The sequence below is a fragment of the Nelusetta ayraudi genome, unplaced genomic scaffold (assembly GCF_046127955.1).
Source record: "Nelusetta ayraudi isolate G7.1 ecotype Tasmania unplaced genomic scaffold, CSIRO-AGI_Nayr_v1 ptg000033l, whole genome shotgun sequence".
Taxonomy (NCBI): Eukaryota; Metazoa; Chordata; class Actinopteri; order Tetraodontiformes; family Monacanthidae; genus Nelusetta; species Nelusetta ayraudi.
Genome location: NW_027466083.1, coordinates 6,135,368 through 6,162,481, shown reverse-complemented (window position 1 = coordinate 6,162,481; position 27,114 = coordinate 6,135,368). Strand labels below are relative to the sequence as shown.

The following is a 27,114-nucleotide window of genomic DNA, read 5'->3' as shown; positions in this document are numbered from 1 at the left end:
TCTGTCTGTGAGACTGAAAACAACATAAACAGAAGAAAGATATATAGCACCTAAATAGTCGTCAACAACAGGCTGCCAATGCTAGAAGCAGTATGAATGCATCACTTTTTACAAGACATAATAGATTCAAACCAGCTGATATGATTGGACGGACGTGAGTAGCGTTCGTGTCGACATGCTCAAAACTAGCATTTCTTTTGAGATAGAAAGAATAAATAGATTTATATTTATATATATATATATGTATATATATATGTGTGTGTATAGTAAGATTTCAACAGTACAGTACAAGGCCATGAACATATTGGAGAAATTAACTCATGCAAGACACATTAATAAACATGATAAAGATGCTGTACACAAATGTGATCCGCTGAATGCTCCATGAGGCAGTTCAAGTAATGGGAAAAAAAAGGCGTAGATAAATCAGGAACACAGCGAGATTTGTCCAAAAAAATGTTTGTGTTACATTCGAAGGAAAGGTCTTTGACGCGGTCGAGAGAAAAACGAATAAGATGACGACACGGTGCCACGTCTGTTCAGATGAAAGGTCTTTGCAGTGACGCTGCACACAAATCAAGAGCATTGATTTGGCTTCTTTGTCGTGTCTTAAGGTCAAACCAAGCGCTGTCAGCAACACATTAAACCAGCATTGCAGTAAAATAAAAAAATAAAACAAGTGAACAAAATTCTGAAATCCTTATGCAAAGTCTTCAAACGTCCCACGCTTCCTCGAGGCAGAGCCAAGACCGGTGTGATGGCACAGGTTGTTTTACTTCCTCCTGCTCCTTCATCCATCCATGGCACTCTTTGCCAAAGCAGTTTAAAATAGGCTAAAGTGCAAGGTGTGTGCTCCCCCTAGAGGACACCTCTTCTCACCAGTCACACCTTTCCGCAAAGGAAAAATAAAAGCGTCCACGTCCAGGTACGACATGCATCTGCAGATGTACATTCACTCCAAGCACTCAGAGCAAGGCTGGAAGCGCGCGCGCGCACACACACACACACACACACACACACACACACACACACACACACACACACACACACACACACACACACACGCACACACACACGCACACACGCGCACACACATGCACACTCACACACATACACTCTCACTCTTCATACTCAGAGGCCTGTTTGGTGCCCACAGCTACTGTCTCTTCTGGGCCATGTGGCGTGAGTCCTGGTGCCCCACAGCCAGAGTCAAAGGAAGCATCAGGCAGTGGTTGCCGTTAAGAGATGATGTGGCACAGGGGGTGGTGGTTCGTAGCTAACCGGGCCACGCCAGGCCAGGCCGGGCTGGTCCAGAGGGGACGAAGAGAGCAAAAAGAAAAGAAGGTCTGGCTCGTCTTTTTGCCCCATAAAGCACTTGATCTTGTCCGGGTGGATGTTTGCGCTCCGTTGAAGGACGCTTTACACGGATGGAGGTGCAGAGGGAAGCTCGATCCCACTCGCCGGCTGTTAAGCTACGATCGCAGAAACATGCAAACTGTCTCACGTCTTGATTTTGGGTTGTTTGTCTGCGTTTCAAAGCCATGCAGTTTTGAGATCGTCCAGAGCAGCCGGCAACAAGTGTCTTGGGCATATGGGCGATGGAAGACCGAAGGCAGGATTATACATACAAACAAGCGCACCTGTGGGGGTGTGGGAGGGAGCTGCTTTTGGCTTTGGAAAATGCACAGTAAAAAAGTGAAAAGTGACTGCAAGTGCTTCAAAGCACCTGTAATATGATGCACAGTCTGTGCAGATGTCTAAAGGAGCCTATGGCCTCAGAAAGCACGAGATGATGAGACGGCCAAGTGTTGACGTTTTGAGGGATGGAAGCTGTGCTAACATGACGGGGGGTGGGGAGGGCTGACAGAGAAGGTTAAAGAGCATTTCACAAGAGCGCTCTGTCACCTCCGTCTCCTGCCCGCGGTGGAGCTGGACACCACTCTACCTTAAGGCAATGCATAGCCCTTGGAAATGTTGGCACATGCATGGAGACTGCAGAAATCTCTGCATATGTACATAAATTTGAAAGCTACACTGACGTTTACAAAGAGATGAGAGTCAAACAGGTTAATGTGGGGCTTGAAGAATCAAGTGGTAGCTGTAAATTTGGCAGAAAATGTATCTATTGGAGAACATGCAGCCCAAATGTAGTTCTAGGGCTTCGTTGTTCCAAAAACGCAGGTTTAATCCTTAAAAGTCAGTTCAACCGAAGCAAAGTAGAATCAGGATGTTGGGACACGGGAAGTGTGAGCTGCAGAGACCCCGTGAGCCCACCAACAGGCAACACTGAATGCCGCCTCCAGAGCACCCTGGACATCAACGGCGTCAGATGTTGGTGAGCGTGGTGGAGGTGATGAGGCGCACGGTCAGCGTGCCCGGCAGGTCGTTGTCCTGGCGGCTCCCCTTGTCACGCAGGTGAAGTGTGTGCTGCTCCTGCCGCTCGTTGGGGTCACTGAACAGGACCACCTGACCCAGGAAGGTGTCCATGATCATGTTCTTGTTGTAGATCTGTTGCCAGAGTGAAAGAGTGAAATTGAAAATGAATAAATAAATAATAACGTGGGAGTGGCAGTGGCATGGTAAGGAGACAGAGAGAAAAAAGGGAGAAACAATGTCAGCAAAGAGGAAACTACGAGAGGAAGAGGTTATTGACAGTAAAGAGGAAGAACTACAACTGAAGTCACAAACGTATGAAGATCTCAAGGCTCCAGTTAAAGCTGTGGAGTTTAGTTGTAGGGTTTATTTTCTAATGCTGTTGTCTGAATTGGACGTGGGGATGAAAAACAAGTTGCAATTGTGGTATTGATAAAAAGATAACGCAGGAGTTTGGCCGACGGGCCGACAGCTCACCTCCACGTGGATCCCGTCCTTGGGCTTCTTGCGGTAAAACACTCCTTTGACATCAAAGTTGGGGCACCGAGTGTCTTTTTGAACAGGTGAACGCACCCTCTCTCCCTCACAGGTGATGATTGCGTATGGATCCACGGCTGCAGGGAGGAAAACTGTCACTCACTCGGCTCCACAGGGTGAAAAATCAACCTTTTAAACAGCACTAAGTGTTTACTTTAGGAAATTGATTGAAAAATTGATTGTTCCTGCATTTTGTGATGACATGAGACCTATGAGAACTATTTATTAAGTACGATATGTCAGAACCATAACAGGATTTTGCACTTCATGCTTTACCACCACCTAATGGATAAAGTAGGAACTAGCAGAGAATCCAATCGAGGCAAAAATGTGACTAACCTTTTGGATAGTCTAATTTTAAGATTAGAGCAGTATTGGACTGTTAATGGTGAGGACAATAAAGTAAAGCGAAGGCTGTGGTAACTTTGGCCTTTCAGTGCAAGTCAACAGAGTCACGGACAAGCGGATGTGGACTGGCTCCCTGAGGAAATGAGCTTTGGCTCTGGGTGTACGATCACGACACACACCTCCGTTGGTATCCTGTCCCTGCAGACCCTCTGCATTCATCACGTGGACCTGAGTGACCAGCTGGGGGTAGCCACACATCCCCGTCCAACAAGTCTGCGGAGGCTCGTCCAGCGTCAGCTCCCTGGGGGACAATACAGGACTGTCAGACAGCTGTCTACTAAAATCAATGTAAATGATCCCATCAACCAAATGGAACTAGACAGGAACCTGTGAATGATTTAAATAAAGAAAAAAAACAGCTTATGAGATAATTCTGTAACTTTATAACTGCAGTATTTGGGCATTAGATTTACTTGCAGTCTGAAGGCACGTCTGTGAAGACACGGAGCAGGAACTCGCCCTGCTGCCCGGGGTCGAAGGTGGTGGGGATGATGACATAACGGCCCTCCTTCAGCTCCTTTCTGAGGAAGACGCAGCGGGAGTTGATGTATATGGAGCCCGCTACTTTCTGCTGGGCAGAGTGCATCCGGTACTTCCTGTTTAGCTCCACCTGCAGAGTGAGAAGATCTTTAGTTTTACAGCAACAGCAGCAACAACAACACAGCGTCTGTCTGACTGAGGTATTTGAGCACATGTTGTTTCTACCCGGTGAATATCAAAGCCGATGGCAAGGTTTTCTCCTTTTCCCTCTTTGGGCGTGGCTCTCTTCTCCTTTTGCTGTAAGCAGATCAGAACCTCATCCTCCACCTTCTTTACATCGAACACGTACTGGGAGGACAGAGCAGAAAATGATCATTTCCACTTGAGCACAGACTCTCCCGGTCTATGCATGCGCTGAAATCTTGCAGGACCTACCTGGGGGTTCTGCAGGAAAGTGGCCTTGTGGTTGATGCAGCCTCCTGACCTGTTGCGAAGGGGGTCCTGGCGGTGGATCCAGGAGCCTCTCATCACCTCCTCTTCCCAGGTTTTATGGATGCTCAGATAGGATGTGTTGATGAGGCGGCACAGGATCAGGTCGGTGAAGTACTGACAGAAATCATCAAACGTCATCCTGCAGGAGGGGTCAGGGAGCGGAGAAGAGGAGGGGATCAACAGGGAGGACAAGAGAAAAGTGGAGGGAGAAGCTTGAAAAAAGAAAAGAGTGAACTTGTGCAAAATATAGAAAACTAGATCATTACAGATTAAAGGGAAACAGGGTTTTTTGGTGCTGACATGGAATAAGATTATATTGTGACAAATGTTATTGTTATATGACCATTGCGCGCAATCGTACAGTGTGTTTTACTATGATGGGTCCTCTTTAAAAGGTTCCGTCATGCCATTTTTAAAAAAAAGAATGCACAACCTATAAAACTGTTTTATCTCTTGCAGAGCATGAAGCTGTTTTGCCCAAAAATATCTGAGCATAAAAATATGTCATGGTTTATTTTGGTTGGCACCATTCTATTGAAAAATGTGGTGAAAAAATGGTAACGCTAGACTAGTTGCACTCACCAGAACTCGCCATCGTCCTGCACGGTGACGCCAAGTTTTTCCCTCTCACTCTTGCTCACTTTGTTCCACTCCTCTGAACTGAAATGAGCAAAGACACACACGAGAAAGCAAGAGTCAAACTCACAACGAAGGCACACTGCCTCTATTTTATGACAATTGCACACATTTTCTGTGGATTCTGCCAGAGTGTGAAATCAGATTTACGATGCATTGCATATCAACTTACATATTGTGGAAGGCCATTATTGTGAAGCACATTACACCGTGAATCAGAGCCGATTGACTAGCAAAAGGTTGTGAAATGGCAAGGAGGTGCGTAAAATTTTTGATTTGGCCCCGTATTAAAAATAAACACAAGCCAAATGAGCAGGAGAAAAGAAACACGTCTTCTTGGACCTTTGATTAATCACAACAGTTGTAAATTCAAGATCTCAGTTTGCAAGTGTGGAATGACACAATTTGTCTGTTTGCTAGAATGAATCACATTGACAACACCGTGGTCGACTCTCTGTGCTCGCTGCTCAGGCGAAACAGAGGATTTACTGGATGCATTAGCTCTGCGTCTACGCCTCCTGTTTATGAATCACTGGCTAATATCTCAACAGTCTGTCAGGGGCCAGTTACAGTCACGGGTCTTAACAAACCATGTGAATGAATTATTCAGCGAGGGCCGGAGTGAATGATTGAGCAAGAGGAGAGAATTATAACGTCTTTCCCTGGCTATCAATTATTCAGACTCCATTATGATCCTGCCTCACCTCCTGAGTGTTTGTCCCGTGGAGTCGGCTCGCTAACTCTTCAGAGATGGAGTGATGCCGAGGAAGGGCAACTCCCCTCTAAGGAGAAAGCTGAATGAAGCCTTTTCTTCTCAGGAGCGATAACAAGTTTGTCCGGCTGATTGAACGCTCCCTTGTGATTCACCTCAGTGCAGGAAATGATTTTTGTTTGGTCTTTTGTTTGCTTTGGCCTCCGTCTCAAAGACAGCAGCTTCTTAATTCAGTCGTTCATCTTTCTTCTCTGGGCCCATTAGCTTGATTGCATCTCCCCCCCCCCTTTAAGCAGCTTTCCTGTCTGCTGTCTGGGAATATGACATTAGCAGCTTACTCAATGACACTAATGCACTTTGTTGTTTTTCATATTAAACTGAAATCTCGGTTGCAACAAGGACACGACGCAGGGCAAAGACATTTGTCACGTCCGAGACAGACAGCAGGGCCTGCAGTTGAGCTTCCACGCCTGCAGGTGGCAGCATGACAGTTACCTATCGCTCCACGGGCCGCTCCACTCCTTCTCTCCCCAGGGGTTCCGCATACGGATCATGTGCAGCTTCTCTGACTTGAAGAAAGCCAGCAGACCGTGACCGAGTCGGACTTTCTTGACGTCCGTCACGGCGTAGGCGTGACCTTTGACCAGGCCGCAGTCCAGACGGGCCTCCATGTCCTCCACTGTGGTCGCCTGCAAAACAAGTTCAATGGCACAAATGTTCATGTGGGCTGACAAGAAGGTAGCAGCAAGACCAAAATCATTTACTGTATATATCAGCGATTTCATTATTGTTTAATCATTTCTAAGCATTATGGTGACATTTTGTCTTTGGACACTTTTGCACATTTGTGTGAATGGACTCAAAAAACCTCTGGTGAAAATGAGCAAATATAAAAAAAAACACAAGTAATGTTTCTCTTTGATGCTGTGTTTGTCGATGGAGCCATCTGGGTTGCTAATGGAAAACGAGGCCAATCCACTAGGCTGCATTCTGGGAGTTTATTTTTCTTTCAGCCCGTTTAGTGCACTTGGACGTGCATGTCACATTACACTGCAGTTTTCACGTGTTAGCATTGCTGCAAAAGCAGAGAAACCAGCTGAGGTGACTTTGCTGAGTTCTAAAGCATTGGCAGTGGCTAAATACTGATCCCACTGCTCCAAAGGTCAGTGACTGACAAGTCACTGGCCCTGAGTGCATATCACACTTTTCAAGTTCAGCCAACACAACAAATCAGAGTCTCTCTCAGTGGTTGCAAGGTTGCCAATACAAACAATGTGTTTATTGGTTTGCAAGGTTTTTGCAGGTCAGGTCCATACACTGGAGCCATTGGGACTTTCTGCTCCACAGCATCACTTTTGCCCGCTACTTTTTAAACAATTTTTTTTCTATATAGTCTATCCAAGAGAATAAGAAAAGAAATGATACTAAACGCGCAGCAGTCTTGGGTCTCCCAGAGGACAGAACTCATACATCTCAGAATAACAAATAAAGATGGAGGGATATAAGGCGAAGCAACAGGAATAATGACTACATGAGGAAAAAAGAACATTGTTTTTTGTAAGGTGTTCACGGAGCCTCCATTAGTGTGGAGGCTGAAGAACAGACCCCTCGGTGTAAAAACTCATGCATATAAAAAAGGTGTAACATTTAAAAAGCTGAACTCCACCTGACTCTGAATCACAATGAGGGTTTGTGAATTGGCTGTGGTGAGGTGGTGTGAGGGAGCCGAGGAGATGTGAGAAAAAATACAGTGAGAACAAGTGAGCTGTTGTAATCTATACACACAGCATGAGCAGAAATGTAAACATTTAGGGAGGTAGTTAGGAAAGTTACTTCAGAAACAGGGAACCGATGACCATTTTAATTAAAATATATTTTTTTAAAAAAACAACACTTTTCCCCACTCAGCTCTTTTTTGATCACAACTCTGAAATTCTCAGTAAACCCAATTCTGAAAGGAAACACTGTTGTTGAGTTCTTAAAGTCATCTGGAGAGGACTTTTTCAATTATAATGATGCATCATACCGTGCACACGTTAATATACTTGAACAAAGCAAAAACAAAGCTGGCAACCTGTTCATTTAGATACAATTGGCTGAGGAATCAACTTGCTGGTTTACCCTGATGGAGCAGCTGATCAGACCGTCCCTGTTGTGGACTTTGAGGACCCTTTCGAACAGCTGGTTTCGGGCCAGTTCATCAGACGCCATCTGACCCTCCAGAAGATCGACTGGCTCGGACACGCCCCCGGTGAAGTCCACCAGGGCGTCGGCCGTGTTCCCTCCATCCAGAGCCTCATAGCAGCCATAAACCCTGCAGGGACCAGAAATGTCGATATGAGGCACAACTCATATCGACAAAGCGGAACGGCCTATTTGCTGGCACGGACACTCACTTGGCGTAGGCCTTCTCCACCAGGGCGCTCCAGAACTCGTTGCTGTCGTTGGAGTGACAATAGACCAGCTGGTTGTCGACAGTCGGTAGCCTGTCGTCAATCACCACGTCCACCCACTCACCAAAGCGCCAGAAGCGAAAGTGGAAAATTCCAGCGTACGAATCTGGCTTCTCCGTGTCCCACTCCTGCTCCTTCCAGTCGGGGATGACCTGGGGGACGGAGGAGGTGGGAGAGGAGCAGAGAAGGGAGGTGAGACAAAACAGCTGGTCGTCTGCGGAGCACGAATGACGTGAAGGTAGAGTGACGTGCTCTAGCAGGCGGAGACCAGACCTCCGTCACTGCAGAGGTGATCTGAGACTGCGGGACACATTTATCACCGTGTCCGTCTCAATCATAAATCCCCCTGTAATATTTGGGACTGAGAGGTAATAACTCCTTGTGTTTTAGCTGCCTGCACCAGTGGGCCTCCATCTGTGAGCTGTTGTTATTATTTGGGTCAAGTGAAACATTCAGCATGATGACAAGCAGAACAATAAACAGACATGCAAGACATCAGAGGCTCTACCCCGCACACAATTTACTTTCTTTTAATCACATTTTTTTCCTGCTGACAACATAGTATTTGTACTTCCATATATTTTGGATGCACGTTTTTGCTTTGTCACCTGTAAAAATATCCTTTGTCAGCTTCACAACAAACTTCATTTTTATCAGCACAGTGAGTGCTTTAGAGGCCTGTCTGTAAGTGTTGTCTGACCCACTGTGACTGAAAGGCGACCTGCAGACTGTGCACCTGCGAAACCTCCATTGGGATGAACGGGGGGGGGGATCCAATAAAACTGCAAATGATGCAGCCGGTAAAACGTGTGTGAATGAGCCCACAGCGTTCCAGCAGGTGTCCTTGGAGATGTCAGGCAGTCCTCGCCGAACAGCAGTTCCTGTCAAACCTCCCCACAGGCGGCGACATGCTGCTGATGAGGAGAATCTGGCCTCCCCAGATGAGCGAGGTGGCGACGGCTCCTTTAGGAGTGCCACAGCACTCAGGCAGTCGGTCCTGCACGCCGCCTTGTTCTTGCTCAGAACAAGGTGGCATTCTGGCGGCTTTAATCTTGTTGCTGGCCTAAAACCTGCAGACCAAGCCAGCTCTGAGGTCTAGCGATAATGTCCACCTTGAAACTGGGAGGTTGTGGGTCTGATGTCTGGCCGGGTCATACACAAAGACTATGAAAAGTTGTCACTCTGTATTCAGGGTTGGGCTTGGGGGTGTTAGATCGCCAATGATTCCCGAGTGCTTCACTAGCGCTGCCTCAGGGGAAGGGTCAAATGCGGAAGACAAATTTCACATCCTTAAATTTACAACCGGCGGGACTTTAAACACAAAATAATCACGAAAACCAGCCGTATTTTCCCGACAACCTGGTCGAAACAGACAGCAGGGGGGAAGTGAAGGCATTGCACTTCCTCTTCTGCCTCCCCTGACAGGGAGGCAAAAGCGGAACCTTTTCCATGATGTCACACATCAGCGGCAAAGCCCAGAAAAAACAAACGCCACGACGGAGCCCAGCTACCGCTCCCTCAGGGCCAAGCCATGCGCCACTGTCACAAATGCTACTAATTCCTGTTGCCTAGCACCTTGGTCTTCCTCGCAACCTGTGGAGGACCCGTCCTCCTAACACAGGAGCCTGCAGCAGGAGCGCAGAGCAGGAGCGGGGGGACGAGAGGAGGCAGGCAACAAAGGGGCTCAGCTTGAGGAAAGCTGCTAATTCAGCCTCGCCGCCGTTATCGACCATCACCAGGCCGCCCACGGAGAGCCAACCAGCCATGTCCGCGGAGCTGCAGCTGCCCTTCCGGCCGGACAACCAGCTGACGGAGGTGATGCGTCTGCGGGTGCAGTCGCTGCAGCAGCGGGGCCAGAAGAGGCAGGAGGGCGAGCGGCTGCTGCTGCCCAACGAGGCCGTGTACCGGCTGGATTTCCCCAAACAGTCGCTGCACTTCTTGCGCTGGAGGGTGCGGCTGGCGCAGCCGGGGCGTCTCACCATCACCGCCACCTCTCAGCTGTGGACGCCGGACCTCACCAACCTGATGACGCGCCAACTGCTGGAGCCCGTCGGCACTTTCTGGAGGGCGACGGGCGACAGAAGAGACTCGGCCGTCCAGTGCTACGAGGCCGACGTGCACGAGTTTGGCGAGAGGATTGCCGAGCTGGCCAAGGTAAGGAAGGTGATGTACTTCCTGTTTGCCTTTGCGGACGGCTGCAGCCCGGAGACAGTGGACAGCTCCATTATCTTCAAAGCTGAGAGCTGAAGAAAAAGACTCGGTGGCCGCCACTCCTTCTGTCTTTATTTGTTTGCGTGTCATTCATCTTAACCCTGCATTCTTTTGGACAAGACGCCGAAACAGCTTAGTCACATAAAGTTGATTTGGGTGATTTCTGTTGTATCTTTCTGTCACACTGAGATCAAACACTGCTACATTCAAATAAATTCAGTGAATCAAACAAGTGTATTTGCATTTTCTTTGCCATCTTCTGAATGCAGTTTGCTCATCTCCTCCTCTCTCTGACACGCAGCCCGCCTTGATGGGTTCGGCGGAGCTGAATGCGACAGGAAATAATGAATAGAGACAGAGTGTGAGTATTCCCTGGTGGAGGTGGAGAACAGGCTCCCCCTGCCTCATCTGTCTCCGTCTTGCATGGCGACCCTGACAAACAAGAGCGGGCAGGACGTGCGTGTGTGTGTGTGTGTGTGTGTGTGTGTATTTCATCTATTTGCGAGTGTGAGCAGTGTTTCACTTGAGGTGCGACAGAGAAGAAAATAACTGAGATGCCAGATGCAGCTGAGACGTGCTTTCTTCTTTGGTTTCTGAACCATAACCTGTATTACAAGATGCGAGGAGTCTCCATCCAATCGACGGAACCTTGAATGCATAAATATTTATTACTATTGACTGGTGGTGTCCTTTAGCTCACCGTTGCCTGTCAGTGCTTACATAAATGTGCTAGCTTCAGGGTAAATTGGCTCCCTGGACATTTATATTTAGGACGACAATCAAAGACGAAACGCTCACATTAAAACCTTCAAGAAATTACAGGTGATTATGAATTAGCTGAATTAAAGGTTTCTAAATAAATAAATAAATAAATAAATAAGTAAAAAGGTCTGGCGGCGATTTGAAGGGAATTCATGTGCGCAGTGTTTTGTACCTACACTCAGGTTTCACGGGGAATACAGTTTGTTCCTGTGAGAGTTGGATCTGGACTTGTTTTCATTTCACAGGAAGTGAAGCTGGTGGCTAACAGAGCACCGAGCAGATGAACAAGGGAGCCGATAAAAGGCAGACTTTGGGGTCATTGATTTGTCTCTACGGACTCATTTCAAGCTCCAGACTGGACAGCAAAATATCAAACCACTCTCTCCTGAGATCAGATCTGGCTGGCAGCAGAAGCTCCTGAGACTTCTCCCCAGTGTTTGACATGGTAAAACCATTTCATTTCCCCTCGCTGGAAAATCCGAGCCAACAAAGTCTAATATGATTACCTCCGTGGTGAAAAGTTGGATGAGAGTTAAGAGCCAGACTGGCTTCCAAAGTCTGCTGAATGGCACATCTAACGCTCACAAACCATCAGGTTATGTTCTGGACAAAGAAGCAGTTAATGAGTGTGCACCAAATCAAAGAGTTGTGTGCCAAACACATTAGGCCAAATTCACAAAGCGATTGCCCGGCTTTTGAGTCAGAAAATCCACTCAAAAAGCATCCAAAGGTATAACTCACGTAAAACACATAAGAGAGAATAATAATTTTAGACCGTTTCAAGAGCTTGTGACACAGTTTGGAATTAACAGTAGTTGTTACTTAGAATACATGCAAATTAAGTCCATAATTAAGAAAAAATTCAAACTTGAACAAACACACATGGAGGTCTCTCCGGCTGTACAGTCGGTCCTTAATTTCTCACCTCTTAAACTACTTTCCAAGATATATAAAATCCTTACAAACACAGATCGCACTATTTCTATCCCCATTGTTAAGTGGGAAAGAGACCTGTCTCTCCAGCCCCACTCTAATTTCTGGAGAACAATTTGCCTGAACACCTTTTCACTGATAAAACAACCTAATCTACAATTAATACATTTTAAAGTACTCCACAGGATCCACTACACTGGACAGCAGATGTTTCAGATGGGCATGACCGCCACTCAAACCTGCTCACACTGCACAGTTAATGTTCCAGATAATTACCTACACGCTGTATGGCATTGCCCACTAGTAAATAAATTCTGGCAAATAGTATGCAATGATCTATCAGCACAGGTCGGTTACACCATCACAGCCACTCCTTCTTTTTGTCTCTTAGGAGACCTTAGTGATATCACCTCAGATAAGGCAGAATCTCGCATGCTGATCACCTCCTTATCTATCGCTAAGAAAACAATCCTCATAAACTGGAAAACAGTTGGGGTGCTCGGCTGCTTTGCGGGTTGGTGGGGGGTCGGGGGTTGGGTGCCCCGGCGGGGGATGTCTTCCACGCGGGGTGGGGGGCGGCGGTTGGGGAGGCGGCGGTCCCTGGCTCTGGGCCGGGGGCCCCCCTGTTGGTGGGGGGGCTGGTCCGTCCCTGTGTCTGGGAACTGGCGCTGGATCGTACGCGGTGGGGTCACATGCCTGGGGTGGGGCTGCGCGGCCGGCGGCTACCGCTGCTGTGTGCCCGGGTGGTGCCTTCTGCCCCACCTTCGCCCTCCGTCTCCCTGGTCACTGCCACTGCCCCGGGGCCCTCGGGTGGAGGGGGGTGGGCCCCCTTTGGCTCCTGGATCCCTGTGGTGTCCCCGGCCCCGATGTCGATGAGGGGGCGCCCTGACCGGGAGTCCCCCCTGGTCACATAATAGGTGTATTTATTTTTTTATTTTATTTTATTTTATTTTATTTTATTTTATTTTATTTTTTATTTATTTTTTCAGTCCAGTGCCCCCGAGGTGCGAGACCGGCTGGGCTTATGGGGACCTTGCCACTTGTGGCGGGGTCCTCCTTCCCCCAATCCCGGGACCGGGCCGCTGCCCGGGTGGTCCCCCTGCGCCGCTCGGGGGCGGCTGGGCGGCGACGACCCGAGACGAGGGGTCTGACAGTGGTGGGCGGGGGTCCACGGATTGATTATTTAATTTTATCTTTTTAATTATTTATCTTCTTCTTTTACAGGGCACAGGGGGAACCGGGGGGACTCTCGCTTGCGGCTGTGGCCCCGGGGGCCGGGGGGGGCTGTCCCCTGGCGCCGGGGGGTCCTGGGGCGGTGGGGGTGGATGGGGGGTGTGGGGGGTGGAGGGGGCCGGTTGATGCGCCATACTGGGTCCGTAGGGGGGGGGCCTCTGGGTGCCCGGGCCTGCCTTGGGTACCGATCCTCCCGGTGGGTGAGGGGCTGGGTCCTGTCATGGGGATGAGTCTGGTCTCGCTCTCCCTGGGGGGCCCCCGTCCGGGGGCCGGGCTCTGCTGCCTGTCCGCCCTGGGTGGTGTCCCTTCTCCTTGGGGTATCTGCCTCCCTGTCATCCTGCCCTGGCTCCTCGTGGGGCGGGTGCCCTCCGGCCCGGGGGCCTGCTGCTCCGGGCCTCTTCCTGGCCGGCTTTGCGGCGGGTATGCTGTGTCCGGGCCCCCCCCCCCCCCCCCCCCGCTCGTCGCTGGCGTGGGGCGGTTGCGACCTCGGAGACCGCACTAATTGGCAGCCTACTTCCAGTGACGTACTTAAACACACCCACCCCCACATTCAGGTACACCCACCACCACGTCCATACACACACCACCACATCCATACACACACACACACGTATACACACATGCAAATATACACACACACCCGCACACACACACACAAATATACACAAGCGCGGGTACACTGTTGTACACTATTGCATAGCTTATTGTCTTATTTATCCATGAGTAGATTATTATCATCGTTATTATTACTATCATCATTATTATTATTATTATTATTATTATTATTATTATTATTATTATTATTACTATTAACGTTACTATTATTATCATCGCTATTATTATTATCATCACTGTATGAACTCGCATGTATGTTTGTATGGGTATATATGCACTATCTGACAATTAGCTATGCATATTTACGATCTGTTTTGTTCTCTTTTAACACAACTGTATATTGTTGCCAGTTGCCTCCTCTACTCCTCTCTCTCTATCCCTCTCATCATCTCATTTCCCCTCTCTACTCACCCCCCTATCTATCCCCCTCAGTCCGGTCATGGCCAGAATGTCACCAAGAATATTATAATAAAACCACTGAAGAGGTAGCTCCTGAAACCACCCACGTGGCTCACACTCTCAAGATCTACCTCTGAGAATAAAATCTGTCAGCCATCATAGACATTCAGAGACACTTCTGCTTGTCGTTATGGCCAGACCGGACAAGGGAAAAAAACAAAACAAAAAGCATCCAAAGACAGTGCGTCCTATGCACAGAGTGGACGCAAAAAAACCTTTGCGGAGATGACGCAAAGATGGCGGAGATTACGGCCGCAAAGTAAAGTAAGTTCCCACAATATATTATACTAAACTATACTAATATTTTGAATGCCTGCACGGACACTTCTCAGTAAACACTTCTTTCCTGCACTCAACAATGGACCAGCTGTGAACTGACGGTTGCTCCTCGCCCTCAACAAACACAACATTGATAATGTGCAAACATAAAAAGGGAGGACAGTTTTAAATGTCTTCCTGTTTAGTCTCAAGTGTGAATAAATGCAAGCTAAAAGCATAATTAGCAGAGGCAGATTCAGCGTCTGTACGTCTACAAGTTGTCTGTCTTTACAGGCTGTCACAACCCAACGCCTCACTACGACGGGCCGAGGCATCTGGTTTCTAATCCCATTAAACCTCAATCATCACCTTTTTTTTCTCTGTCAAGAGGGATGCCAGTGAACATCTCAGTCGCATCCTGACATTAGAGACTCTGAAGCTGGGTACAGTTTGAATAATGCTGCCTCTTCAACGCCACGACGGCAACAGTTTTTTTGTGCAAAAATGAGAATTTAAAGCGTGCACAAAATGCAAAGCCCTGAAAAAAATCTCTACGGAAAAGACTTCCCTCAAAACTTCTTTAGTATGTTTTTTTTTTTTTTAATATGAAGTGGTATTTGTTATGTTTCCAATGACAGAGTCCAAAAAAGGATGTGCAAATAGGATTAAATAGAAGCTCAAGCACAAACACTTACCTTTTGCCACAGCGACTCTCTGGACGCCAAACTGGAGCACGCGGCAACGAACCAACAGTTGCCCAGCTGCCCCTGGTGTAAGTCATGTGCGCTGATGCCGTCCACAAAGAGGTGGGGGTCTTCACACAGCTCCTGCACCAATCCCAACGACAAGAGCAGAGAAGGGCTGGTGGTAAGATTCAGTGAAGGAGACAAAGAATGAGCGCTGAGCCGCTTCCAAAAAAAGAAATCGATTGATGCAGCTTCTTGAATCAGAATGCGACCATCTGTTGCTGCGCAGCCACATTATTACATTCACGATTCTCTCCGAATGCTGGACGACCGCCTTCGTTCCCATTTCCTGCCACTGAGCGGACAGAAAGAAAAACCTTCAGCGCAAACTAGAAGGAATCAGTGGGAGACAGGAGGAGGTTGTTTTACAGTAAAAGCTGTAATAGTTTCTGTGTCTGCCGCGCATCAGCCTGATGTGTGGCACACACAGCAGCTTAGCGTTTAGTGCCACATCGCAGAGTTGGGCTGGCTGAGGCCCGGGTGTAAACAGGCTGTCTGCTTTCTGCTGCCTTCTTTATGGGCTCGGCGGGTCGATGGTTCCCCCCGGCCATTACTCAACAGGCAGCAGAGGGAATGGCACCACTTAAGGGCTTTTTATCTTAACGCGCTCGCGCCACTCAACTAGGGTTAGAAAAGTGAAAGAGGACAGACGGAAGACGGATGTGATGTTCAATGGCAATGAGCGCTGGGTTTGAAAGAGCTGGGTTTTTTTTTTAACAGCACATGTTTTGTTTGCTAACCATAATTAGTTGTGTTAGTTAGCCCACATGTTGTTCTAGCTCAACCCCACCTATTTGATTTGGCTGGCTGGATGTGTCCACACGGACATATTATGTACTTTAGCAAGTAGCAACCCAACCCTGGCCAAACTTGCCCTGTAAATAAAAAGCAACTGAGCTTCACTTCCTAAACCTATGAACTCATGTAGGGAGAGCCTCTTGATTCCCGGATATTACTTAGAGGCTTTACCTCTACTGCAGGAAAAGATTAATACGAAAGTGTTGAAGTGGGGTTTAATTTGAGATTTATTCCCTTCCCTCCAATGATATCCAGGTCCCGATGGGATGGACACAAGGATTTTTTTTTACGGCATGTACAGGCCACACAATGGGGAAAAGAGAGAGAAAGAGAGGAAAATGGAAAGTGCGCCCACGCATCACCATACGCAGACACACAAAGGGACACAGCCAAGGTCAGCAATTTGCCGACTCGGCAAAGCTGGATGCTGAAAAAGCAAACTTTTAATCTGAAGCAGAGGCCACTGCAGTGCTCCCCCAAGGCCCTGGGTCTCCACTAGCAGGGCGTCTCACCTTACAGAGGCCGGCAGTGAACCCCTTCCTGTCGAAAATGTGTGTCTAAACACACACAAGTCAATACGACAATAAGGTGCAACAGCTGGAACGTTTTCATTCATTTGGGGACTCCCTGATTGACAGGTGCCAGGCTTAGGACCTGTAATCGCTTCTCCTTTCTCCTCCAAACACGACAGCATTGATCGGCGGAGTGCGAGCGGCGGCTGGGCTCCCCGTGGTAGCCTGCTGTCTTGGGATCGGCTCAGTCGGAGGAGTAATAGAGTATCGATCTCCCGCCTCGGCCTGCAGACACTGAAGTATTGTGAATATTGTGGCTGAGCGCAGCCTAATAATTTACCCGGCCGCTGAGAACCTTTCAGCTGGCTTCATAAGCCTCCTCAGCATCATTCATCAGAGCGCGCAGAGTCATCGAAGTGCAGAGAGTGGAACACAAGGGTGGCGATTCGAAAATCGGCAGAGGTTTCTGTTCATTCTTTTGCGTGGTGCAAAACCGTCCCACAGAAGTGTCCGTATATAATATTGTAAATACACAACCCTGTGCTCACCAGTTGTGGGCATCGGTTAAAATGATTTCTTATTTTGTTATTTATGTACATGAGCCCTTTATGCAAACAACTTTATTTGGAAATGAGGCAGCGGCTGATGGTGTCCAGCTTCTATTATCATATGTGACACTGGTTTGAGTTTAAGAAGTCAGACCTCGACGACAAGCCATGATTCAAAGCAGCATGAGGCAAAGGCTCACTGCATCATATCAACAAGAGTGTCTCAAACAAGTCCACCACATGCACCATGTGGCCACACCCTGATCATCGGACATAAATGAGTGGGTGGATGAGGTGCAGCACGAGGAAGAACATCTTTATTAGAGCCTCCTCTTAACGCTCGCACGCTCAGTCGCTGGGATGTCACTGCGGCCATAAATATCGCCTCGATGCATCTGAGCAGGAACAACAACAACCTCGGAGGGCGAAACCTTCACCCGGCTGCTGATAGCACATCCGCCCCCGTCTTTACTATCACCGGGAGGCACCCGACTGACCGTCAGTGACACATTTTCACAGATAAAACACATTCTGTCACTCAAGAACTTCGATTTATTGCATCTAGCCGAGAGTTTTGCCACCGCTGTCGTCTCTTTCATACACTGAGAGCTCGCCGAACCCACCGAAGTTGCACTGAGACGAAGGGGTTGCTGCTTTGTATCAGAAAATGGAGCTTCGCCATCGCCATAAATTATTACCAGCATCCCTGAAAAAGCTCTCTCCTGTGTCAAAACAACCCAGGGAGCGGGAGCTGTCGGGATCCCCAGGAGAAATTAAACTGTGATTGTGCCGAGTATTCCACTCATTTTATATTCTCAAAAATAATTACCCTTATATCCCAAAAAAGAAAAAAACAAATCACCCCCCCGCCCCCCCGTCTACCCCCCGCCCCCTACACCACCCATTACCCCCACCCCTCCAGAGTCACAGCCCATCTGGAAACTTCATCTGTAATTTTGTAAATGTGTTTCGGTAAAGATAAGCAAACTGTAGTTCCAAGTAGAACATTTTATCTCTTAACTTAAAACTAGCAACTACAGTTGTAGTTATGAACTTGTAACTGCAAACAGAGATATATATGGCTGTGAAGTCTGTGACGTTCACGTCAAGGCCACCGTGGTTTTTAGCTGCTATGCAAAGAGTTCAGAAGGAACATTCCAGTCCAATTAGTCAAGACAACAGTGTCTGTTCTGTGTTAAGAGATCAAAAACATTCCTCAACTCTACTCTTGTTTGTTTGTTTTCTTGCACACTCAAGTCAGCTTTGTTGAGAAGTTTTACCTGAACATACAGGTTCTACCAATGTAGATGATTAGGTGTAACCATTTACAATCTGCTAACTCCAGTCCAGCATTTTTGTTTATCTCCATCAAGCAATGGTTCAAATTATCCCATAGGATGTAATGAATCCTCCATGTGTTCGGATTTACCGGTGTTTCGTCCAAAGGTAGCAAATCATACAGTGAAAATTATACTTAAGAGCCAATTTCAACAACACATTTTCAAACAATAAGACTGTTTTGTAGGGATCTTCAACATGTTTTATATCAGCTGTGCGGAAATGTCTACAAGGGCAATATTTTTTAGATGAGCTTTTGTCAGGGGTTTCATTAAAATTTGATTGCTGCAAGACATTTCATTCTCAGTCCCTCAGCAGTTTAATGTTTAACTTCATTAGCAAACACTCTACCCTGAATGAAAAACTGCAATGATGGAAAAGTGGAGAATTTAGCCTGAGTTTGAGTGGTTTTCTATTGAATTCACATGAATATAATGATAATGTTGATAATATTGTGTTGAATGCTTTGGTTTTAATCACATTTTGCATTTCTATTTTCAGAATAGTTTTTAATCAACAAACCTTAAAGGCCCTTCAACCTAAAAACAACCTCTCTTGCGTCGAGCTGCTAACTGACTGAGCAAGCTCACTTGCTTGAACTGTCCCCTTGTTGTCTATCTCCTCGAGATACTGAACCAAGGTAGATTATTTCATTATTAAATGCAGGTAAAAAAAAAATCTGAAAAGTCAACAAAAAGACAGTTTTGACCAGGCGTTTCGGACAAAAAGCATGTCTCATTTGAGATAAAATTGGATCTTCCTCTTGTTCCCTCCTCATCCTCATCTGCATGACTGACATCGGCAAAGACCAAAACATATAATCTGAGTGACCTACTTTCCCCCGCGAAGCCGGCTGGGCGGAAGAAGGAGGTTACTCCATCCAGTGCCAGAGCCTGCTGCATGACAGGGATCATGGAGACTCCACATCTGATGTCATCACACAGCCAAGTCAAGCCAGCCTTTACAGGACGAGGCACACCCTACTGTACACACTTTACGTAGAGCCGCTGGATTCGCTCTTGACACGCTTTCGACTAACTTCCTGTTGGGACCTGAAAAGAACACAGTGCCTGGTGTTGAGCAGGTAAACTTATAACACAGCCGAGCTCAAACAAAGGGGTTTATAGGTCAGGTGACACGGCGGCCATTCAAAGATATGCTCCATTTCCCATCAAGTTATCAATAGAGTAGATTTGCTTAACTTAAAAAGCAAAAGTGCATCTTACTTGATCGGTATATTACTATATTAGCAACAGTGTATTCATAGATCTGGTATGAATTTTGAGCAAGTGGGTTTCAATTTTCCATAAAAATAGAGTAGCGACTGAAATGTAAGACAACAAAAAGGAACCCCACTGTTAGGCCAGTTCAGTTACATTGTCCAGTACTGGCAAAAAAATGTAATTCTTCCCAAAAATGAAAGTAAACTGATGCACAAATATGCGTGTCTCACATGCCAAGAGCAGCAAACAATGAGGGCCATTGTTTTGGAGTCAAAAGGTCACATGACATGAATGTTGTTGGAAAAGTGCCTATCCTTTTTTCTTTCATAAGACACAGCTGGTCCACACACTGGTCAAAGTGAGTCTCTATCTGGCATTTGAGGACTTTCTAAGAGAATCCACAAGTAGGAAACAAAAGAGAGAATGGGTGATTATCCAAAACACGACTCATTATGACAGCCAAATGCAAAAAAGGCCAACAGCTCCTCTCCACACAGATCAAGACACGTGTGACAACAACAGCCCGTTGAAAACAAGCAGTGAAAGTAGACACATTGCCGCATTCCCAGCCCCTGCAGAGGGCTTTACTACTTATTACTACCATGGTCTTCCACCGTGCACCAGAATGATAAGACCCTTGACGCACTGCATTGCATAAAATTTTCACAGATTCTCACTCACCCACACAAACCACTGTGTTCTTACTGATTCGTGATCCAAAACACAACAGGAGGCTTTGCGTGTAATTCATTTTTTATTAGAGCCATTTCCAAATCTTTATCTTCTATCCCAGACTCCCTTGGAGCAGCCTCACATGATCACTTATCCAAAAATCTGATGAATGAATGAATTTGTTTTCATCTGATTTTTTGACAGACTGTAAATGATCTGATTAATCCTAATCAAACGTATTCACCTTGAAAAGTAATAACTATTTGCTGTGATGGCTCTAAAATCCCCTATGCCTTGTTTACATTATTTTCTTGTCAAATCTGTCCTCTGAAGTGAATATTTTGTTGAAATCAGAACTCGTCTCTCACATTTGATTTGCAAAAACTGCACAAGGCAACTCACCCGAGGTCTCTTCCAGACCACGCGTCCTATCCTGTTGCCCTGGTAGAAGAGCGAGTCGTCGATGGCGGGGAAGCGGGGATCCTCGAAGAGGAGGCCACTCTGCAGGCACTGCCTCTTCTGGGTGGAGTAGTGCTGCCCCTCAAAGGCCTTGACGGAGGTGAACATCCTGCAGCCCTGGAGGAGAGTTAGAGACATTCAGAACATCTCAGAAACAAAAGGCAAACTCTTTTTTCCGGTTCCACTGCCCTCCTCCAGCCGACTCTGGTACGTCCACGGTCAATGTTCTCGAGGAGGCAGGAAGTCAATGGGCTTGTTATACAAAGAAGAACAAAAAAAATGAAAGAAAAAGCTCATTAGTTGCAGCGATTGAGAACTAATTGCGCATTCGCACCGCGAGCACCATCATCAACAAGCTGGGGAGCTGTGAGGGTCGATCGAGTCTTTCTGATGGGGATAATCACTCCGGGCTGAACTTTTCATGGTCATCTATTTGCATACTACAGTGTCATTTAATTTCATAATCGATCGCTGTGCAGGCCGGACCTATTGATGAAGCAGGAGATTTATTACAGGCAGTCACAGTCTCTCACGTCGCCAGGGGCCTTAATAAGATTGTCGGGAGCAGTGCCACACTCGTTACTGGCCGAACAAAGGCTACGTTATGATGCTATTATCCATTTCAGGAAAGTAGAATTTGACTTTTAAATGTCAGAGCGAACTTTGCTGATCAAGTTATTACCACTGTACAGAGAATTAAGACATTTACATCTGCACAAACACCTCGAGGCAAACCTGCTGTGTTTAGGTCAGTTGAAACTGAACTTGATAAGCTTTAAAAATAAGTCTTCTATCTTTTAACTCATATAATGGGATCATATCAAACGTAGTATCATCACGATTCTTTGTGCATTTTTATTTACTTCTGTTACAGACGCGCACAACTCTGGCAATTCAACACTGCGTCAGATGATAAATTGTTACCTATAAGCTCCACATTTCAGGCTGTCTGAGTGAAGAATAGAAAGCCACACTGAATTCAGACGGACTATCCAACAGCTTGAGGCTCATAAATCGACTCGGAGCTCCAGCGGGGAGGCGCAACGTTCGGATGATGTAGGGGACGGCGTTTCCTCTGGAGCTTTCCAGACTCACATTTTGTGTCCCTCTGATGTTGTTTCCTAAGAATGTGTGGGGAGAGAGCAAAGTGTTTGGATGCATCCCTCCCCTTTTTCGGTATTAAAATCTTTATAATAATCCAACCAGGAGAGATGATCCTCGGGGGCCTACTGCTGGTGAAATAGCAACATCTAACTGTAATGACAACAAGCATCAGCTGCAGTAAGTAACATGAAAGCTTTTCAGTTCAGTTTTGGGTTGTTTTTCACAAGGAGAATGTCTACTTACAAGGGATGAAAATGAAATTACAATAGCATCCATATATCTTTTTTTTTTTTTTTTTTTTTTAATTGCAGTATTGCAGAATTTTTTTGAAAATGTCTTTTCGTCCGTGTCCCTGGTATGTCAGAGAACCGGAAATGGATGAATGCCAAACTGAAATGACAACTAAGGAAGCTTTAAAACTGATGACTAACCTTCTGGAACGTCAACATGACAATAGAACTATTCTAGTAAATTCTCTTTAGGGCCTTTAAGACCTCTTTATTTAAAAACAAGACTGTTGGAAAACGTCCAAGAGGCTCAAACAACACCACTGTTGGGTTGAGCCTTAATTTACAGTTTCAATTACAGTTTCTTCTAATCATAAGCTTGCTGACTCTTCGTGGCAGAGTGAATACCACCAGGGGAATGAGGAGGTTGCTGCTGCAGGAAGCTAAATCAGACAGATGGCCTACAGTCTTGGCTCGTGACTGCGATGGGGGCGGGGCGGGAGGGGCGGGGGACTCTGGCCAGTCATCTGGCCTCAGCGGTCGGCCAACAGAATCACCTGCGAAGAATCAAATCCCAGAGAGCTGCTACAATGGGCACTTATACATATCATTAACCAGCTGATCAAATTTAAGCAGGGAGTCTGTCCGTCACCATCCTCTGCTTCATAGAACGTGATGGAAAGACACCATCATTCTAAACTGATTTCCTTACATTGGCAAATGCACTGCTGTTCAGCAATGGCAGAGGTTGCTACTCAGCAAACTGTGTGGTTCAAAAATATTTTTCATTAGTTGGGGAAATCTTAAAACTTGCAATAAAGCCGGGTCACTAAGAAACCAACTCTGCCATCTTGCACATCCACATAGAAGTTCTAGCCACAAAGCATTTTCACATCTAGGGTCTACAGGCAACTGCTGTGAACTTTAGAAACCACAAAAGAAGAGCTCCAGGAATCTTCTTATTCTTAGGAATCGTCTTATCTTGCTAGCTGCAGGTGAACAAAGTAGCCTATTGTCAATGTTGCTATGTGAACATTTTCACCAAAATGAGATACCAATCTCACACAAAAAAATGCAAGAGCTCTTTCCAGGTGGGCATGTGTAATGACACAAAGAAATTACAACCATAAAGTTGATGAGGCCCTTGCACACAATCCTGCATTTTTTTTAAATTAGTATTATTGTTAGATTACATTAGATTCAAAGTAGAATTTAACACCAAATAAGATGTGGCAACGTAGGTCTCCTGTATTCTCACATGACTGACTTTTCTGGAGTGAAACAGTGCAAAGAACCCGCAAAATACGCTGCCTTCTTTTTGCATGCATCACGGAGCTCGAGCGCAGATGCTTTACATACAGAAAAAAAAAAACCATCCTGCCGTGTTTCAGACAGATGTTTAGGAAGACCTTATCTGTGATGATGTAAGACTCCAGCCCTCCTACAAGTGCACAACAGATGGCAAAGCACTGAAAGAAAAATCAGGTGTAACACAATTTTTTAAGAAGTGAATTGTTGCTTTGATTCAAAGCAACATTCTGTTAATGTCAAAGCCACAAATGAACGAAAATAACAAAAAGAGGAGGCAAGCGTGAGCATGTCTTTGCTAAAAGGACTAGCATGAATGGCACAATAGTATCCACTTTCATTTTCATCTAGACATCCATTGGCAAGGGGTTTAGTTAAACACTGCAGTGTATCGCAGTCCACTATGGGACATAATGTACATATAATGCTCGCCCTTGCACCAATAGGAAGCCTCGAGCTGTTGCTACCGAGTCCAGCCGGCAGTAAGAATCTGATTGGTCAACTTTAAATGTGCAAAGCTGACAAACAGAAGAATTGTCTAATCATGTTCAGATCCAAGGGAACACCCTTCTCACTAGCAGTGGCTGGGTTTCCGACAGAAATGTGAAAATGAGATAACAAAATCAGGAAATGTTGCACCTGTCGTTCCAAATGTAGCATTAGTGCCAGCATCGATTTAAGCTCCTGTCTTCCACGTTTAATGACAATCAGCCCTTTTAAAATCCTGTTTGTCAAATGTCTTTTCCGGTGTTTATTTGTGCTACAAGTGAAGCCTCAGTCTTAATTTCATTCTATACTGCCGTCAGAGAGAAAACAGACATCCCTGCCCCCCGTGCATCCAAAACACTCAAACCTAATCTACCTGTGTTTACTGTCTTTCACAGGAGCCATTGTGATCTTAAGATAGTCGAGGTAGTCTCCATCTGAGTTGTGCCTCCTCAGAGATCTGAAGAAGAGACCACACAGTCACCTAATGTAGCCGTGTTGCTCTCCTCTGATTTTGGACTGTAGTGAAACATACAGACATCGGGCAGACACCACCACACAAAGTAATCTGTGACACATTTAGATTTTTTGCGTTATGGTGAAATTATTCATCCTGAAGACTTTGACAAAATGACATCAGTTCTATGCCAAAAAAGTCTTAAATGTATTTATGGATCCTCTAATGTTAAGGTCTGCTGCAATGTGTGGCTGCCAGCGCCAGCTCCACACTTTATTGTGACAAAAGCTGGACTGTTATTGTTTATATGCACCAAAACTCTCCATTAATGTCCATCCACCACAGCACGATCCTGCCATCAGCAAAGACAAGGAACAAAGCAGCCAGCCCAGCAAGGAATATTGAGGAAAACATTTTATACACAACGTGCGTATGTGTGTATCTATATTTATATCTATCTTTATATATCTATCTATCTTTATATATATATACACATATATATGTATATACATATATATCGGTCTATGTATATATATATATATACATATATATACATATATATATATATATATATATATATACATATATATGTATATATACATATATGTACATATATATATATATATATATATATATATATATATATATATATATATATATATATATATATATACATATATATATATATATATATATATATATATACACACACACATAAGATCAAATTATGCATGTTCACCTGATTAACGTGTATCAGCAGCAGCAGCAGCAGCAGAAAGAGGGAGTTCTGCTTTTGGAGTGACTGATTGAGTCTGCTGACAGACTGATTACACTCAGAGAGCAGTAATGCACCAGTATACCACAGACAAAGCCCCCTAACCCCCCCCCCCCCCCCAACCATTCCCCTGCATCAGGGAGGAGGGCTATCCCAGCATCCCATTCTCCCTCTCAGCATCGTGATCTCCTCTCTGCAGCAACTGCTCCTGCTGCCAGCTGCCGAAGGCTCGGCCCTGATGTGAAGTCGCTTTCCCCAAAGAGTTTTGAATCCCAACTCTAAATTTTATTCGATACAAATGTATTTTAATAAAGATAACTTTGGCCTCTATGTTGCTTTAGGGGGTTGCTGTTTATGGCACTTTTTATGGGGAAAAGTAGAGCTGCATTGATGTTTACTGAGGTTCGGTGCGTAGACTGACTGCATTTTCTCCATCTAGAAAAGGATACAGGTTACAGTAAGAGTTTTTATTTTGTCCTGGCTAAGAGCCCCAAAACATGCCAATGTAAACCGGTGAGAGAGGAAAATCCCCTCCCCTCAGGAGACCCACTTGCTTTTAAAATAAGATCTGGTTTAAACAGAAGGTTTATTTGAAATCGGAACAAAAACAGTCCCACGCTGCATTCTAGAACGACAGGAGAAGCAGTGATTAAATCTGTAATCAGATCAGCTCCTGTTTTAAGTTCCCTGGCAGTTCATAACGATCTCTAAACCCGGAGGAACCTGCAGAGAGTCTCAAGACTCCACTTTTCAGACCATTACGCCTGGCATGCGGCCTAAATAAAGCGGGCTTCCTATTAACGTGCGTTCATTCGTCTTTTGATGCTCTGCAGAACAATACACTTTGTGAAATTATTAATGTATTACTCCCCCGCCCCACCACCACCCCCTCCCTCCATCCCTCATGCAGAGGAGACCGGGCGAGACTGAGGCCAAATAAACACACTGAACAAGTTGATTGCAGCTGACACCCAACACACTCATCGGGAGAGCCAGCGTCTCTCGCGTGCTGTTGTGCTACTCTGCGTTATTTTTGGTCCCGTTTCCTTCCCCTGTCATATTCTCATTTGTGGCTTGTAAAGCCTTCATTTAAAGCAGCTGTGGTTCCGATGTAAAGTCGTGGAGTGACACCACCCCACCTTTTGCCTTCTGCGCCCACAGCTGCGGCTTCTCGTGTTCGAGAATTGCTGCTGTTTAAGCGCAATTTAAAAAGAAAAGAAAAGAACTAATACACGCCCGTGTCACCCCGCGGGTTTGTGCATATATCACAGCCAGCATCGCCTTAAGGTATCGGCTCAGAGGACGGATACGGCAGCGATGCGGAGGGCTGAGTGGGGGGGTGGTAGGATAACGGTTCTCCGAAGAAGTCTTCCCGCGGCTCTTCCATCGCTTGCCTCTCCGTCTCACAACAAGCCGCCTGCACGCGGAAGCAGCCGCGAACCGGTTCGCTGTCGCGGTTACCTGGATGGAGGCCTCTCCCGTGGCAACGTGGCGCTCTCCTTCGAGTCCTCCTCCGAGAGCTGGCGGGGAGGGGGGCTCCAGCCGGTCCGACTCTCGCTCTCCTGGGGCCGCTGGGATTCCTCCTCACGCTCTCCCTGGTCCTCTGGTGGAGCTTCTCTCTCCTCCTCCTCCTCCTCCTCCTCCTCCTCCTCTCTCCTGCTCACCTCTTCAATCCTCCTCCTCCTCCTCCACCCCCTCCGCCTCTTCCTCCTCCGAACAGCGTCAAGGCTCCGTGGCGAACACCTCGCACAGACGGGAAGTCATTTGTGTGAGGGTTTCAAAACAAATGTGTTGCAATTTGGGCGGCATAGCTACACGTTATGTTTTCTATCAAAACAAATATAATAGGTGTAGATATTAAAAATACCGAACCTTTCACCTGCTGAATATATGACAGAT

General features: G+C 46.3%; 2 protein-coding genes across 5 annotated transcripts; one reads left to right on the top strand and one right to left on the bottom strand.

The window, feature by feature from the left end:
• On the bottom strand, window positions 1-26,908 carry LOC142891962 (calpain-5-like). 4 transcript variants are annotated; one of them, XR_012927348.1, is made up of 14 exons: window positions 26,677-26,908; window positions 20,802-20,975; window positions 15,258-15,389; window positions 8,035-8,243; window positions 7,760-7,952; window positions 6,134-6,327; window positions 4,873-4,950; window positions 4,234-4,429; window positions 4,024-4,146; window positions 3,732-3,928; window positions 3,438-3,559; window positions 2,851-2,987; window positions 1,031-2,508; window positions 1-976 (listed from the first exon to the last, which is right to left on the bottom strand). XR_012927348.1 is itself a non-coding variant. In XM_076031925.1 (13 exons), the coding sequence occupies exons 2-13, from the start codon at window positions 20,964-20,966 to the stop codon at window positions 2,326-2,328; spliced, it is 1,929 nt and encodes a 642-aa protein (XP_075888040.1). In that variant the 5' UTR covers window positions 20,967-20,975; window positions 26,677-26,908; the 3' UTR covers window positions 1-2,325. The 4 variants fall into 4 exon arrangements, 2 of the variants coding, with proteins under 2 accessions (XP_075888040.1, XP_075888042.1); XR_012927347.1 differs by having other exon boundaries at window positions 1,037-2,508; XM_076031925.1 differs by having other exon boundaries at window positions 1-2,508.
• Window positions 9,580-10,492, top strand: LOC142891963 (olfactory marker protein-like). Its single transcript, XM_076031928.1, has one exon. It carries the CDS (start codon window positions 9,856-9,858, stop codon window positions 10,336-10,338), a length of 483 nt encoding a protein of 160 aa, XP_075888043.1. The 5' UTR covers window positions 9,580-9,855; the 3' UTR covers window positions 10,339-10,492.
• Window positions 26,909-27,114: the final 206 nt, after the last annotated feature.